General features: G+C 40.9%; 1 protein-coding gene across 1 annotated transcript in view; it reads left to right on the top strand.

Moving 5' to 3' along the window:
* NUP133 (nucleoporin 133) overlaps nt 1-13,192 on the top strand; it is a 55,838-nt gene that overhangs the window by 28,495 nt on the left and 14,151 nt on the right. The window contains exons 15-21 of the mRNA XM_069572577.1: nt 681-905; nt 5,357-5,479; nt 6,091-6,190; nt 7,062-7,313; nt 7,959-8,092; nt 10,446-10,604; nt 11,213-11,348. Coding sequence (XP_069428678.1) covers nt 681-905; nt 5,357-5,479; nt 6,091-6,190; nt 7,062-7,313; nt 7,959-8,092; nt 10,446-10,604; nt 11,213-11,348 — 1,129 coding nt within the window. The remainder of the gene's footprint in view (nt 1-680; nt 906-5,356; nt 5,480-6,090; nt 6,191-7,061; nt 7,314-7,958; nt 8,093-10,445; nt 10,605-11,212; nt 11,349-13,192) is intronic.

Raw genomic sequence — 13,192 nt, 5'->3', positions numbered from 1 at the left:
GCTGGCAGCGGTGTCTGTTGCAAAGGAATGTCTGTCCAGATCTAAAAACCCCACTCTGCCTACGCCATTACATTTCCTTTAATATTTAGAGCTTATTTCATGGAAAGATTTGCATTAATAATCAGGGAAAATGTACAACTACATACTTGTATCTACGGAAATAGTTTTAAATATAAACTCTCCTTCTGGAGGCAGAAATAGGCATCAAGTAAAGAGGCAGCTGATGCAGAGGGTTAGAGACCCCATCCTCCCCCTGGCTTTAGGGTTCTGGAACAGGAAGACTGCTGAGTTTCTAGTTCCAAAGGTCTGGAGTTGAGAGGAGTTGATTAATGTAGGTAGAAAAGAACAATTTTACAATTCTTTGATAACCATAAGCAATGATTTGAGGAGTAAGGTAGGCAGAGACAACAGTAGTTGACAGAATCTCTGGGGTCACTGTAGTCTTAGAAAAGAAACACCTGTACTTTCTTACAGGTGTAAATTGCCCTGGCTGGGTGCATGTGCGCATGCGTGCGTGTGTGCGTGTGTAACAGCCCCAAAGACAGACAGCAGGGGATCTTTCTGGGGGAGACTGGGGCCAGCCTCTCTGTGCCCACTGTGCTTTTGGTGGAATTACGACTGCATTCTCCTGTGTTTTACTTTGAATGCTCTCTAAGAACACATGTTGATTTTTCCACAAGGTCGGCCTCTTTAGACGTCTCAGCACGTTTCCAGTGAGAGGGATGCCAATGGCCACACGGCTACTGCTCTGTGAGCATGCCGAGAAGCTGGCTGCTGCCATCATCCTTAAGAACCACCACTCGAGGCTTCCTGACCTCATGAACACAGTGATCCTGATGGCTTTGAACAAGAGGGACTGTGACGTCCCATCCAACCTGACGCCCGCAGATGTCTTCTTCAGAGAGGTGAGATGAGCCCCCTCTTCCCCTTAGCACGACTCTGGAGCACTGCCATTTACTGAATGGACCCCCAGCAAGGAGAGGTTTGAGGACAGAAGATCTTGTTTTGAATTGAACTCCATGTTTTCTGGTTAAATTATCGCTCAGAAGCATCACTCACTGATCACTTTCCCTGTAAATGAGAGCTTGGGAAGTTGACGACGAAGTCCTCTCTGTCATGTCTGATGTTTTCTCTGTGCTTCCCCACACCCCTCTTGACTCTGCCCTGGAGGGCATCTCCACAGCGGGCTCCCCTGCCCCTGCGTTGCTCTTGGCTTTGATGGCGCGGCAGCGCCGTCGGCTCAGAGCTTGGAGCACCGTCCCCACCTTCCTTCCCTGCTGCTTCTGCCTGTTTGCTGCGCCTGCTGTTGGACCAGCCTCCTCTTCGGCTGCCCTCTGTGTGTCCAGCAGCTGCTCCATCCCGGTGCCCCTTCAGGCCTGGAGCGAGGCGTGGCTCCCGCCTCTTGTAGCCCGAGGCTACACCGTCCTGTCTGGGTGCCCTTACTCTTACCCGTTGCTTTGTAGATAGTCCCTTCTCTAAACTCTTCTCAGCTGCCTGCTAGGATCCTGTGCTGCATCTTTTTTTTTTTTTTTTTTTTTTTGACTGTGCTGAGTCTTCACTGCTGTGTGTGAGCTTTTTCTTGTTGTGGAGCATAGGCGCTAGATGTGAGGGCTTCAGTAGTTGCCCCATGGCAGGTAGAATCCTCCCGGACCAGGGATCGACCTTGTCCCTTCCATTGGCAGGTGAATACTTAACCACTGGGCCACCTGGGAATTCCTTCCACTTCACTTTTAAAGTCAGATTTATTTTCAGAGAAAAGGAAAACCTCCTGTAAACTTGGGAGGGAGAAGAGATGAAGGTGCTGGAAGTCAGCCCACAGCTCTGGTACCTGAGTGAGCACTCCCAGCCTTTTGAAGGACAGGGTTGCCTCCCGTCTCCATGAGTGACCACTGATACCACGGCCCAGGGCTGGCTGTCTCAGTGGGGACCACAGGCCCTGCTCTGAGCCACCTGCAGCAGTGTTTTGGGCATGCTGATAGGCTGCTTCTGGAGTTCATAGTCCTTCCTGGAACTGTCCCTCCTACCTTTGTGGCATTATCTGAGTTTAGAAACAGTGCTAGCCTTCCCCCAATTCTGTGGAATGTGGAATTGTTTTTTGCATTTGGGAAACTTCTCTGTTTGGTGCCTCTAATTTTGTTTCCTTCCTCCTACAATTTAGCTATAATCTAGCAACTAGTAGCCTCTGCCAAGAGTCTCTTTTATTCTGAATATTTGATGTACTGTAACCTGAAAATAATTTGACACTGAACTATGTTCAGATCTGTTGACTCCATAAATGTATCTAGTTTGACGAAGACATCATTTTTATACGTTTGGGTTTGTTTTCTAGGAATGTAAGGCAAAAGATTTTTCTGTTTTATTTTGTTTTTTAATCAAGGAAGTATGCCTGAAATCCGAATTAAAACAAAGAAAGACAATTCACCTCAGGTTTTTTTATCTAACCAAACTATTGTGATTTTTTGTTTCCCTTTTTGTCTTTTTTTCCCCATGTTCACCTTTTTATTTGAATATTGGATTTAATAAGGAAAACGATGCACTGAAAATATGTTGTAGAAAAAAATACACAAAACAGGATCATTTTTTTAAGTATAATCACCATAAAGAGAAGGGTAGTTCCAGGTCCTGTGGTATCACAGGACATCACATGTCCCATAACTGTTCCTCATACCCCACTGAGGATGGGACAGGAGAAGGTTGATTTGTCCTCCAGATACAATGTCCTAATTGTCCTTTCCTGCCTTAGCCACGTGGCAGGGTTGGTGCATTTGCACAGATCTCCAGTTGTGAGTGGAGGGAGAGTGGATCGTGAGCACAGTCCAGCTCAGGTCAGGCAGAAACTGTGCTCCTGACCAGTTTCTTTTTTGTTGGGAAGGTGCACTCAGTAATTTCACAAATTACCACATCACTTATGTTCACAGTACTCTGCAGGGACAGCACTATATAGGTGGACTTGGATAAGATAAGATAACAGTGGTAAATTAGCCAGAATTGGGCGCTGTCCTATTTAAGGCATGACGGAATTGTCACCAGAGAAAGTAAACAGAAATAAGATAATTTAATTACTCATCCCCTGGATTTTAAGATTTTGAGCTATGAAAATGGAAATTAAGTTTTGGTAATCAGTGCTAGCATCTAGGATGTGCTGTGTGTTAAGTTGCTTCAGTCATGTCCGACCCACCAAGTCATGTACCACTGTAGCCCACCAGGTTCCTCTGTCCTTGGGATTCTCCAGGCAAGAATACTAGAGTGGGTTGCCGTTTCCTTCTCCACCTTTTTGTCTTTATTCATACATAATTTTACATGATAAAAGTTGTTTTTTTTTTTAAATTATTGATGACAGATTGAATTGAGCAAGAGCCTGATTCCTTTTTTGACTTTTAGATCAAAGTACTAAGCATATAGGTTAATTGAGTATGTGTATGTTTTCCAGTTTACTGGGGAAAAAAAGGAGTCTGAAACTTATCAGTTAGAAGGATACATAATTGATGAGTAGTACCATAGGATATGATAGGAGAAAAAAATTTAAAATATGATTGGTTCCTCAAAAGAACACTCCATATAGAAAATGGTAATGTTTAAGATTGTTTACATCACCATTTATCTTCACTTCTCTTTACATTTACTGGTCTTTGGGTAAAGTTCTAAAGGTCCTTCCATATAGCATAATCATAATAAAAAAAGAGAATTCAAGAAAAAAGAATTCAAGAGAACTGAAGAAGGAATACATAAGTTTCATTTGTATCAATTTTTTTTCTTTTTACCTGTCCGTCCACTTGGAAGTAGTAAATTACATTACAAACAGGTATTAGCATTTTAAGAGATGAATTGGTTAACCAAAGTTAGGCTCTGATTGCTGGGCAAGGTGATCTTGCAGTCCAGGTAAAAGATAAAGTAATACAGGCTCTGCTTGAAGGGGCACCCTCCGCCTTGCCTCCAGTCTGAGAAGGGGCCCCACACCTCCTGGGGCTTTAAAAAGCAAGTTCACAGCTTCAGAACTGTGTTGGTTCAGCTTCCAACTGTGTTGGTACAGCTTATGAGCCATGTTTGAAACCACTGAACACGTAACATATGTGATAGGGTATTTAGCAAATGTTTTGGCATTTTATTTGCTCTTATGTTATTTTCTGCCTCTATGTCACATTTGCTTTCGTTACCTTTTTCACATAAACAGTGTAAAAAACTTACAAATTCCATGTGCCAGAGGTTTCTTGCTCGGGCTGTTAGGATGCCTTTGAGGGACACCAGAAATACTAAAGGAAGAACAAGATTTGAAAGACAGTGACTTTATTTGGGCTGCATTGTGTGTGTGTTTATGTCTTGTTCCTTCAGCTGGTTTGTAAGCTCCTTGAGGGCAGCAAATCTGATTTCCATTTCTTCTTATCTTTGCGTGCCCAGTGCTATGCCAGCTCTAACTACCAAGTAAATATCCACTTGATAAGTTAAGGGGGGTGAAAGCTCAACTGTGAGCTGAAACTGGAAGCAAATGTTTCAGTGCTTAACATTTTTCCTCACTTACCTTTATGTGTTAATAATTAATGATAAAAGAAAAGAACAGTTATAAGTTATATATTTAGTTTCTATGTAGCTACTGTTGCTGCTGCTAAGTCACTTTGGTCGTGTCCGACTCTGTGCGACCCTATAGACAGCAGCCTACAGGCTCCCCTGTCCCTGGGATTCTCCAGGCAAGAACACTGGAGTGGGTTGCCATTTCCTTCTCCAATGCATGAAAGTGAAAAGTGAAAGTGAATTCGCTCACCCGAGTCTCTTAGCGACCCCATGGTCTGCAGCCCACCAGGCTCCTCCATCCATGGGATTTTCCAGGCAAGAGTACTGGAGTGGGTTGCCACCGCCCTCTCCAGTGTAGCTACTACTATTCTACAAACATTTCTGTTATGTCTAAAGAAAATAAATTCCTCAAAGAAAGAAATTAGCCTGTTCATTAGCCAGTTGAATCACTATTTTTATCCATTGCTTCATTTGTTTAATTCATTAGTTTAGGGTCTTACATTATAATGTGACATTATTTGTAACCTAATACTATTTAAAGGTGGCATTGAGCCTTTATAACTAATAAATATTTCAGTTACTTGATATTTAAATAAAAACTCTACCTGCTAACAGTTCAGAATTTGTTTATTTATCAGACTGTTATTTGGGCTCGCTACCTTTTAAAAGTTAGGAGATTCTAGCTTTCCTTGGGTTTTAAATTTGTTTTTGTCACTGACTATCCCCCTGACTACTAAGCAGAGGATGTAACTTAGTGAGAAAAGCCTGCTGGGTCGATTCTAGGCAGTTGTGATTGTCACCTGTCAGCATGGTTCCTCTTTCTAGTGGGTGCTGTCTCTGTCCTCCGCAGGCATCCCAGGTAGATACCATCTGTGAGTGTTTACTGGAGCACGAGGAACAAGTCTTGAAGGACACGTCCGTGGAATCAGTTGAATGGGCGGAGGTGGTGATCAATGTGAACAGTATTCTCAAGGTACAAGCGTATGAAGATTCTAGCAAATTAAAGCCCAGACTGTGGACAGAAGAGAAAGTGGTTTCCATATTCCTACTCTGCATCACCAGCAATCCATAATGGGTTAGCCATTTGTTGATTCCAAAAAGTTAGGAAAGCATCAGTAATTTTATCAGTCAGTTAGCAGACATTTTGAGTGTGTGCCTTATGCATATTAAAAGTTTCTGCTTGGTAGAATAAACCTTTTATTTTGGAGAAGGACATATATATCATTGTAAATGTATTAACTTTATTGTAATTATCTAAATAATTGTCAGACACCACTTAGCAACTGAGAAACAACAAACAAGTTTCTCTCTTTTAATTACTCAAAAGCTCACTTAAAACGTTCCATTTAATTTTTCCTCAAGGATATTATAGTGATGATTTTCCTACTTCGGTTACCGTAATTTTATAAAATTGAAGTTAGATTATGGGGTAAAACAAATTTCAAATGCAGAAAGAATCAAAAAGTAGTCCTACAGGCCTGTGCTGAGTAATTTTTTGTAATAATAGAACTTGATGTTTCAGATAATTTCAGAGATCCTGGGATCCCTAATTCCCGGCATGTGATAACACATTTCATTTTCCAGGACATGCTGCAAGCTGCTAGTCACTATCGACAAAATAGGAACTCCTTGTATAGAAGAGAAGAGCCAGGAGAAAAAGAACCTGAGTATATTCCATGGACAGGTGAGACTGCAGGCACTGATCCCAATTTTCTGATCGTTAGCAGTTCCTCAAATTATATATATTTTTCTTTTTTTTGGTTGTGCTGGTTCTTCGTTGCGCACAAGGCCACAAGGGCTTTTCTCTGGTCATGGCTAGCAGGGTTTGCTCTCCACTACCATTGACTGGCTTCTCATTGCAGTGGCTTCTCTGTTGTGGAGCACGGGCTCTAGGCACACAAGCTCCAGTAGCTGCAGCATGGGGGCTTAGTAGCTGCGGCACATGGGCTGTTGCTCTGTGGCATGTGGAATCTTCCTAGACCTAGACCAGGCATGTGTGAACCTCTGTCCCTGCATTAGCAGGTGAATTCTTAACCACTAGGATGTCCCAAAATACGTTTCTAATGGTCTGTTGTTTTTGGGAGTCATATTATTCTCCTAGTACAAGTTTGTAAATGAAATAAAAAATAATATAAGTGACATCTCCAAGATGAGCAGATCTTATGAAAAATCACTTTATTCCCTTGAAATAATTTGCAGCTGTCTCTATAGCTTAATTTTTTAACTGATATTTGTGCATCTACTAGGTTTTAGTATGTATTCATAGAAGCAGGCCCTGAAAGTAGCGACTATATTTTATGTTGATTTAACACACAGAAGTAAGTGGAATAGCATTAAAGGAATTTAGAAGGAAGAAGAGTCAGGTTTACTTGACTTTGCCAAGGCCATCTCCATAGAGAAGATGCTTTTGAGCAGTACATAGACAAGTTTCTACTGACCCCTTGTTTGATTTCTTTTTCCATCAAAGGTGACAGGATGTAATTTTTAGGCAGTTGGTCTTCCCTGTAGCCATTATGGAACCCTTACTTGTACTGTTATTTTGTGTGATTTCACAGCAACCAGCGGTCCTGCTGGCATCCGAACAGCAATAGTGCGCCAGCATAGGACTGTCCTGAAGGTGGTTTATCCTCAGGCAGACAGCAACCTCCGAAACGTTCTAACGGAGCAGCTAGTAGCACTGATTGATGGCTTCTTGGATGGTTATGTTTCTCAGCTCAAGTCTGTGGACAAATCCAATGATCAAGAAAGATACAGCAATCTGGAAATGGAATACCTACAGAAAAGATCAGATCTCTTATCTCCACTTCGTAAGTGTATATTTAATAGTGAGGGCTATGGGTCTTTGAGTCTACAGAATGAACGGAGGAGTCAGATCATTCAGGCAGAAGTATTCAGTACAACATTGTTAACCCAGTTGTAGTTCAGAACTTAAGCAACACTTCATATGTATGTCTTTCTGTGTTCATCTGTTCGGCCTTATTGTCATTACTTAACCTGGTATCCTAGACAATGCTGAAGATGATTTACAAAGGAATAAATTATCAGCGTGTGGAGACGGCCCTCAAAGAACTTGATACCGTCTGAGACCTTCATAGGAATGGCTAGCCCACCGGCAGAGCAGATAAGGGCCATTTGAGGGTGTGGGTGGCTGATGAGACTGCAGCAGAGGACATAGCCAGACGGTCATAGCCAAGACTGAAGAGGAGCTTGTCTTGCTGCGTGAAGGAGGGGAGTAGCATCTTAGGTGGGCAGTGATGAGGGAAGGGCTGAATATACATCTTTAATAAGTTTATATGGATTATGAAACTAAATGCCAATAACTAGAAAGGTTTCCATTAGTTACTTTTAGTATGTAATAGGAATAAAGGCAAATTTTCAAGTAATATTATTTTTTATTATGTATTAAGTTTTCACTAATAGGATTTTTTTCTCATCTGTTCTCATTCCCACAGTCACACTAGGCCAGTACCCATGGGCTGCTTCATTGGCAGAAAAATACTGTGACTTTGATATCTTGGTACAAATGTGTGAGCAGACTGACAACCAGACCAGACTACAGCGATACATGACCCAGTTTGCTGATCAGGTAATGAACACAGGGCTGTAGGCAGCGGATCCTGTAAGAAGGCTTTACCATTTTACATCTTACTTATGGTTTTTTTTGGTAATGTGTGTAATTTTATTTATTTATTTATTTTTGGTTGCACTGGGTCTTCGTTGCTGCACGCAGGCTTTCTCCAGCTGCAGTGAGTGGGAGCTACTCTTGGTTGCAGCCTGTGGTGTCTCCTTGCAGTGGCTTCTCTTGTCACAGAGCGCAGACCCTAGGCACATGCACTTCAGGAGTTGCAGGTTTTGGGCCTAGACCACAGGCTCAGTTGTGACGCTTGGGCTTAGTTGATTCATGGCATGTGGAATCTTCTCAAATGCGGAATCGAACCCACATCCCCTGCACTGGCAGGCAGATTCTCATCCATAGTACCACCAGGGAAGTTCTTACTTGGAGTTTTTGGAAGACAGTGCAGTCTTTTTGCAATTTACTGGATGCTATTCTGTACATTATGTTTCTTTGTAAATTGTCAGACAATTTTTTATATATAAATATTACAGAAGGATTCTTTGACCTTTGAAAAATATGTCAAGACTTTTATTTATATTTTTATATTTTCGAAGTACTTAGATGTAGTAATATTGGTAGAGTTCCACAGTTTGAATGGAAGATCTTGGGAGCATAGAATGCTAGTGTTAAGAGAGCTCAGATTCCCATTTACCTAAAGAGTCTTGTTTTCCTTCTTTGATATCATGCTTCCTTTTTTTTTAATGCCTAATTTTTTTTTAAGTTCCCATTATGACACTATCTGTGTAAATTTAAGTTGTTCCTTAAAGCCAGTTTATTTCGCCAATCTATGAAGCATGTTTTATTAACTGCTTATTTCACTTAATACATGACAGACATTTGTCCATATCATTGAATATCACACAACCACATTTTTAATGGTGTTATGGTATTTCATGGACTGGATATAACTTATTTGATCAGTACCTGATTTCTGGACCTGACTTATCTTGTATTTCATAATAGTGCTAAAATAAGTACTTTGTGCTTATTGTAATTTTTATTCTTTTTAAGGATTCTTATTTCTGTTGACATTTTCCATGCATTCTACTTTGTTTCTTTTACTTAAAAAAAAAAATCTGTTTATTAGTTAAAGTTCTTTTGTGCTAATTCCAAAATGATCGTTCTTAAGTCTGCTTCTGTTATCTACATATTCATAGTTTTCTGCTTCCTAAGTTGTGTTTTGGACTTTGTGTGTGTTAACCATGAAGATGGAAATCAGCACTGGCTTTTCTCCCCTGCTGCTGCTGCTGCTAAGTTGCTTCAGTCGTGTCCGACTCTGTGCGACCCCATAGACGGCAGCCCACCAGGCTCCTCCGTCCCTGGGATTCTCCAGGCAAGAACACTGGAGTGGGTTGCCATTGCCTTCTCCAATGCAGGAAAGTGAAAAGTGAAAGTGAAGTCACTCAGTCGTGTCCGACTCTTAGCAATCCCATGGACTGCAGCCTACCAGGCTCCTCTGTCCATGGATTTTCCAGGCAAGAGTACTGAAATGGGGTGCCATTGCCTTCTCCCCTGGAAGGCAGATAAAATGAAAGGCAGATCACTCAATTCATCAAGAATAGAGGTAGGCCAGGGCTTGATTGCTGCTTCTGTTACATTCATTCATTCCAATGAACATTCAATGGAACAAAGGTTCCAATGAATTAATTGGTTTCAAATATCTAATGGGACTGGTGGTTCTTTGCAGAATTCCCCTTTTTGTGGAAACATCTCGTAAGTAATGTGTGAGCCTGAAGGACACTTATCTTCCTTCCAGCCCAACCTCTTACTCTACTGCAGGATCCAGCAAATGTCCTGGACATTTGGAGCCTCGCTAAATTCTGATTTATCACGCCAGCCACATGAATGCATGGCACACGGTTCTACCGTGAAATCTTTCACCCTGGAAGGATGGAGTCCCAGGAGTGTCCAGTAGACCTTCCTGTAATGAGATCTTGCTCGTATGTGCTGTCCAAAATGGGAGTCTCCAGCCACAGATGGCCTTTTGAGTACTTGAAATGTGACTGATGTCTCTGAGGAATTGATTTTTACATTTTAGATTAAGTTTAAACAGCTACATGTGAGCAGTGACTACCATATTGGACAGAGCACATCCAGATTTTGGGTGACATTGAGCAAGATCCCCATTCTGAATCTGAAGGTCCTCCTCTGTCAAATGAAGTCATTTGAGGACCCTACAGTTAGGAACTTGGTGTTTAAAAACAGGATTTCCATGCTGGAGTCTAAGACCTTTGGAAAAAATACATAATGCTTTTTCATCAGAAATGTATTTTTTGAAACTGTATTACTAAATATTATTGGATTCTTGCTTTGTTCTTTACAGAATTTTTCAGACTTTCTCTTTCGTTGGTATCTGGAGAAAGGAAAGCGAGGCAAATTATTATCTCAGCCCATTTCTCAGCATGGACAGTTGGCGAACTTTTTACAAGCTCATGAACATCTCAGCTGGTTACACGAAATTAACAGCCAAGAATTAGAAAAGGTAAGGTTTCAGCTGTATGGATCAGATTTAGGCAATTTCAATTTAGTTTTTAGCTAGTTTTTTTTTTATAGTAAAATATTACAGATTTTTTTTAAATGTCTATCTTTCTCACATAATTTGATAGAAGTATTTTTCATTTAGGATGATATTGCCATTACTTGTTATATCTCAGTGAAAAGAAATGAAGCCTATTGTAATTTGACTGTATTTACAATTTTAAAAAAAGCACAAAAATGTCAACACATAAATAGCAGTCATTGGCCATTTTTTGTAATGAGTTTTTTCTTATAATAGAAATGTTCAAATTATCAGTAGAAACATTAAATAAATTCAGGTTTCTCCTTGACAAGGTGTTGTAGTGAATATTATAGAGCAAACGTTTTATACATGTCCCTTCTCCCAGTGACTAGTGTGAGTGGCTGATATTTTATTGTGTGATTACTCTCAAAGTATGCTGCTGATCTGTTTTAAGTTTTCCTGATAGTGACTTGATCTTTCATTGATATAGCTTGAGGAGAGGAAAGCAGGTTTGGGTTTTATTTAATCATTATTTTAACTTGACTTAATACTGAGAATTTTACTACAATTTTCATATTTTGTTATTTTAGGCTCATGCAACACTTCTGGGTTTGGCAAATAGGGAAACTCGTTACTTTGCAAAGAAAAAAACCCTTCTTGGCTTGAGTAAATTGGCTGCTTTAGCATCAGACTTTTCAGAAGATACACTGCAAGAAAAAATTGAAGGTAAAAGGCAGTATTTGAACAAGAAGATGTATAAGTCAGTCATGCTGTCCGTGTAATCTTAGAATGCATCCCTGCTATCAGTTAATGGGATCCTTTAGAGACAGGAGCCATCCCCTTTCTATTCGGTGTTCTTAGACAATTACTCAGTTATATAATCAGGGTTCTCTTTTTATAGAAAAGTAATTTGTGCTTTAAATAAGAATTCCTAAAGAATAAATTCAAATGATTTGGACAGAGTACTCTGATTACGCCCTTAGCAAATCATATGCTAAGAACAAACTGCCATGCCAGGAAACATGACATTTATTCAGTGGGTTTGCTGTAGGTGGTGGTAATTCTGAAGCTCTTGGTTTCAGAATTCAAAAATTATTGTTGTCATAGTAGTGAAACTATTCTGTTTCACATTCTGTATATTGTAGACTGAGAAAATGGTTGAGAATATTATTTTTGAGAACCAAAGGGAATGGAGGTATAAATATAGAAGGAAGGTGAGGAAGAACCTATATTATTGCATTTGAATTGCATGTATCACATGGAGTCATGGTTGTTTTCTTGAATGTATTTCTTGGCTGTCTTCCTGAAAAGTCCTAAGAGCAGTGTCACCCCTGATAGCATGCATATGCCTCATCCCATACTTTGGGGAGGTGTCCCAGCCATGTGGTTCGGGGTGAAGTATATGCATATGCCTCACCCCATACTTTGGGGAGGTGTCCCAGCCATGTGGTTCGGGGTGAAGTGTATGTGAATAGGGGTATTGGCGACAGGAGTAGCCTGTCTGGGGTCTGGATTCACATTCCACTGCTGTCGCTTTCTTCCTCCAAGGAGTAGATGCAGTGCAAGGAATCTGGACAGAAATTAGACCAGTCTTGTTTCACATGTTTTTTTCCAACTGACTAGCTTTGTGACCCAGAAAGGAAATGAAAGTTGCTCAGTTGTGTCGACTCTTTGTGACCCCATGGACTATACAGTCCATGGAATTCACCAGGCCAGAATACTGGAGTGGGTTCCCTTCTCCAGGGGATCTTCCCAACCCAGGGATTGAACCAGGTCTCCTGCATTGCAGGGAGATTCTTTACCAACTGAGCTCTGAGGGAAGCCCATAGTAGTCACCCAGGATACACTACAAAATGCATAGTTCTAACAATCAGAGACACTGGGTGTTCTTTGAGAAAAATGTTTTACTTTTTGTAAAATTGAGTACTCAAATCATAGGATTAATATTTAACTTTTATTATTGAAATTATTTTTCCCTGTGGGAAGAAATTATTTTTCACTCTTTTATTTTTAAATGCTTATGGTGCCTGTTGTTCTAGAGAAGTGTGTATATGTTCTGCAAAGCTGGTTGGCAGTCTGCAGGGGGAGCCATATTTTAACCTGGCCGTCAGGGAGAGACCATATTAATAAAAATATTTTAAAAATTTTTTTAATTTATTTGTATTATTTTTGGCTGTGCTGGGTCTTTGTTGCTGCATGCAAGCTTCCTCTAGTTGCAGTGAGTGGGAGCTACTCTCTTAATTGCAGTGCCCAGGCTCCTCACTATGGAAGCTTCTTTTGTTGTGGAGCACCGACTTGAGGGTATGCAGGTTCTAGCAGTCATGGTGCATGCGCCCAGCTGCCCTGCAGCATGTGGAATCCTGGACCAAGGATCAAACCCATGTCCCCTGCATTAACAGGTGGACTCCCCACCCTTGGACCAGCAGGGAAGTCCCCGATCAAAATGCTTCAACACGAGGTTTTGCTTCTAGTTTCCCCCTACACCTGGTCATTGTGTTGCATTTGATCACTTCTTCTTAGCTTTCGCTTTCTTAGTATAATGAGAATATTCTCAGGCCTCAGTAATTTCC

The sequence above is a fragment of the Ovis canadensis genome, chromosome 25 (assembly GCF_042477335.2).
Source record: "Ovis canadensis isolate MfBH-ARS-UI-01 breed Bighorn chromosome 25, ARS-UI_OviCan_v2, whole genome shotgun sequence".
NCBI classification, from domain to species: domain Eukaryota; kingdom Metazoa; phylum Chordata; class Mammalia; order Artiodactyla; family Bovidae; genus Ovis; species Ovis canadensis.
The sequence above is the reverse complement of the archived record's forward strand: the minus strand, read 5'-3'. Positions and strand labels throughout refer to the sequence as shown.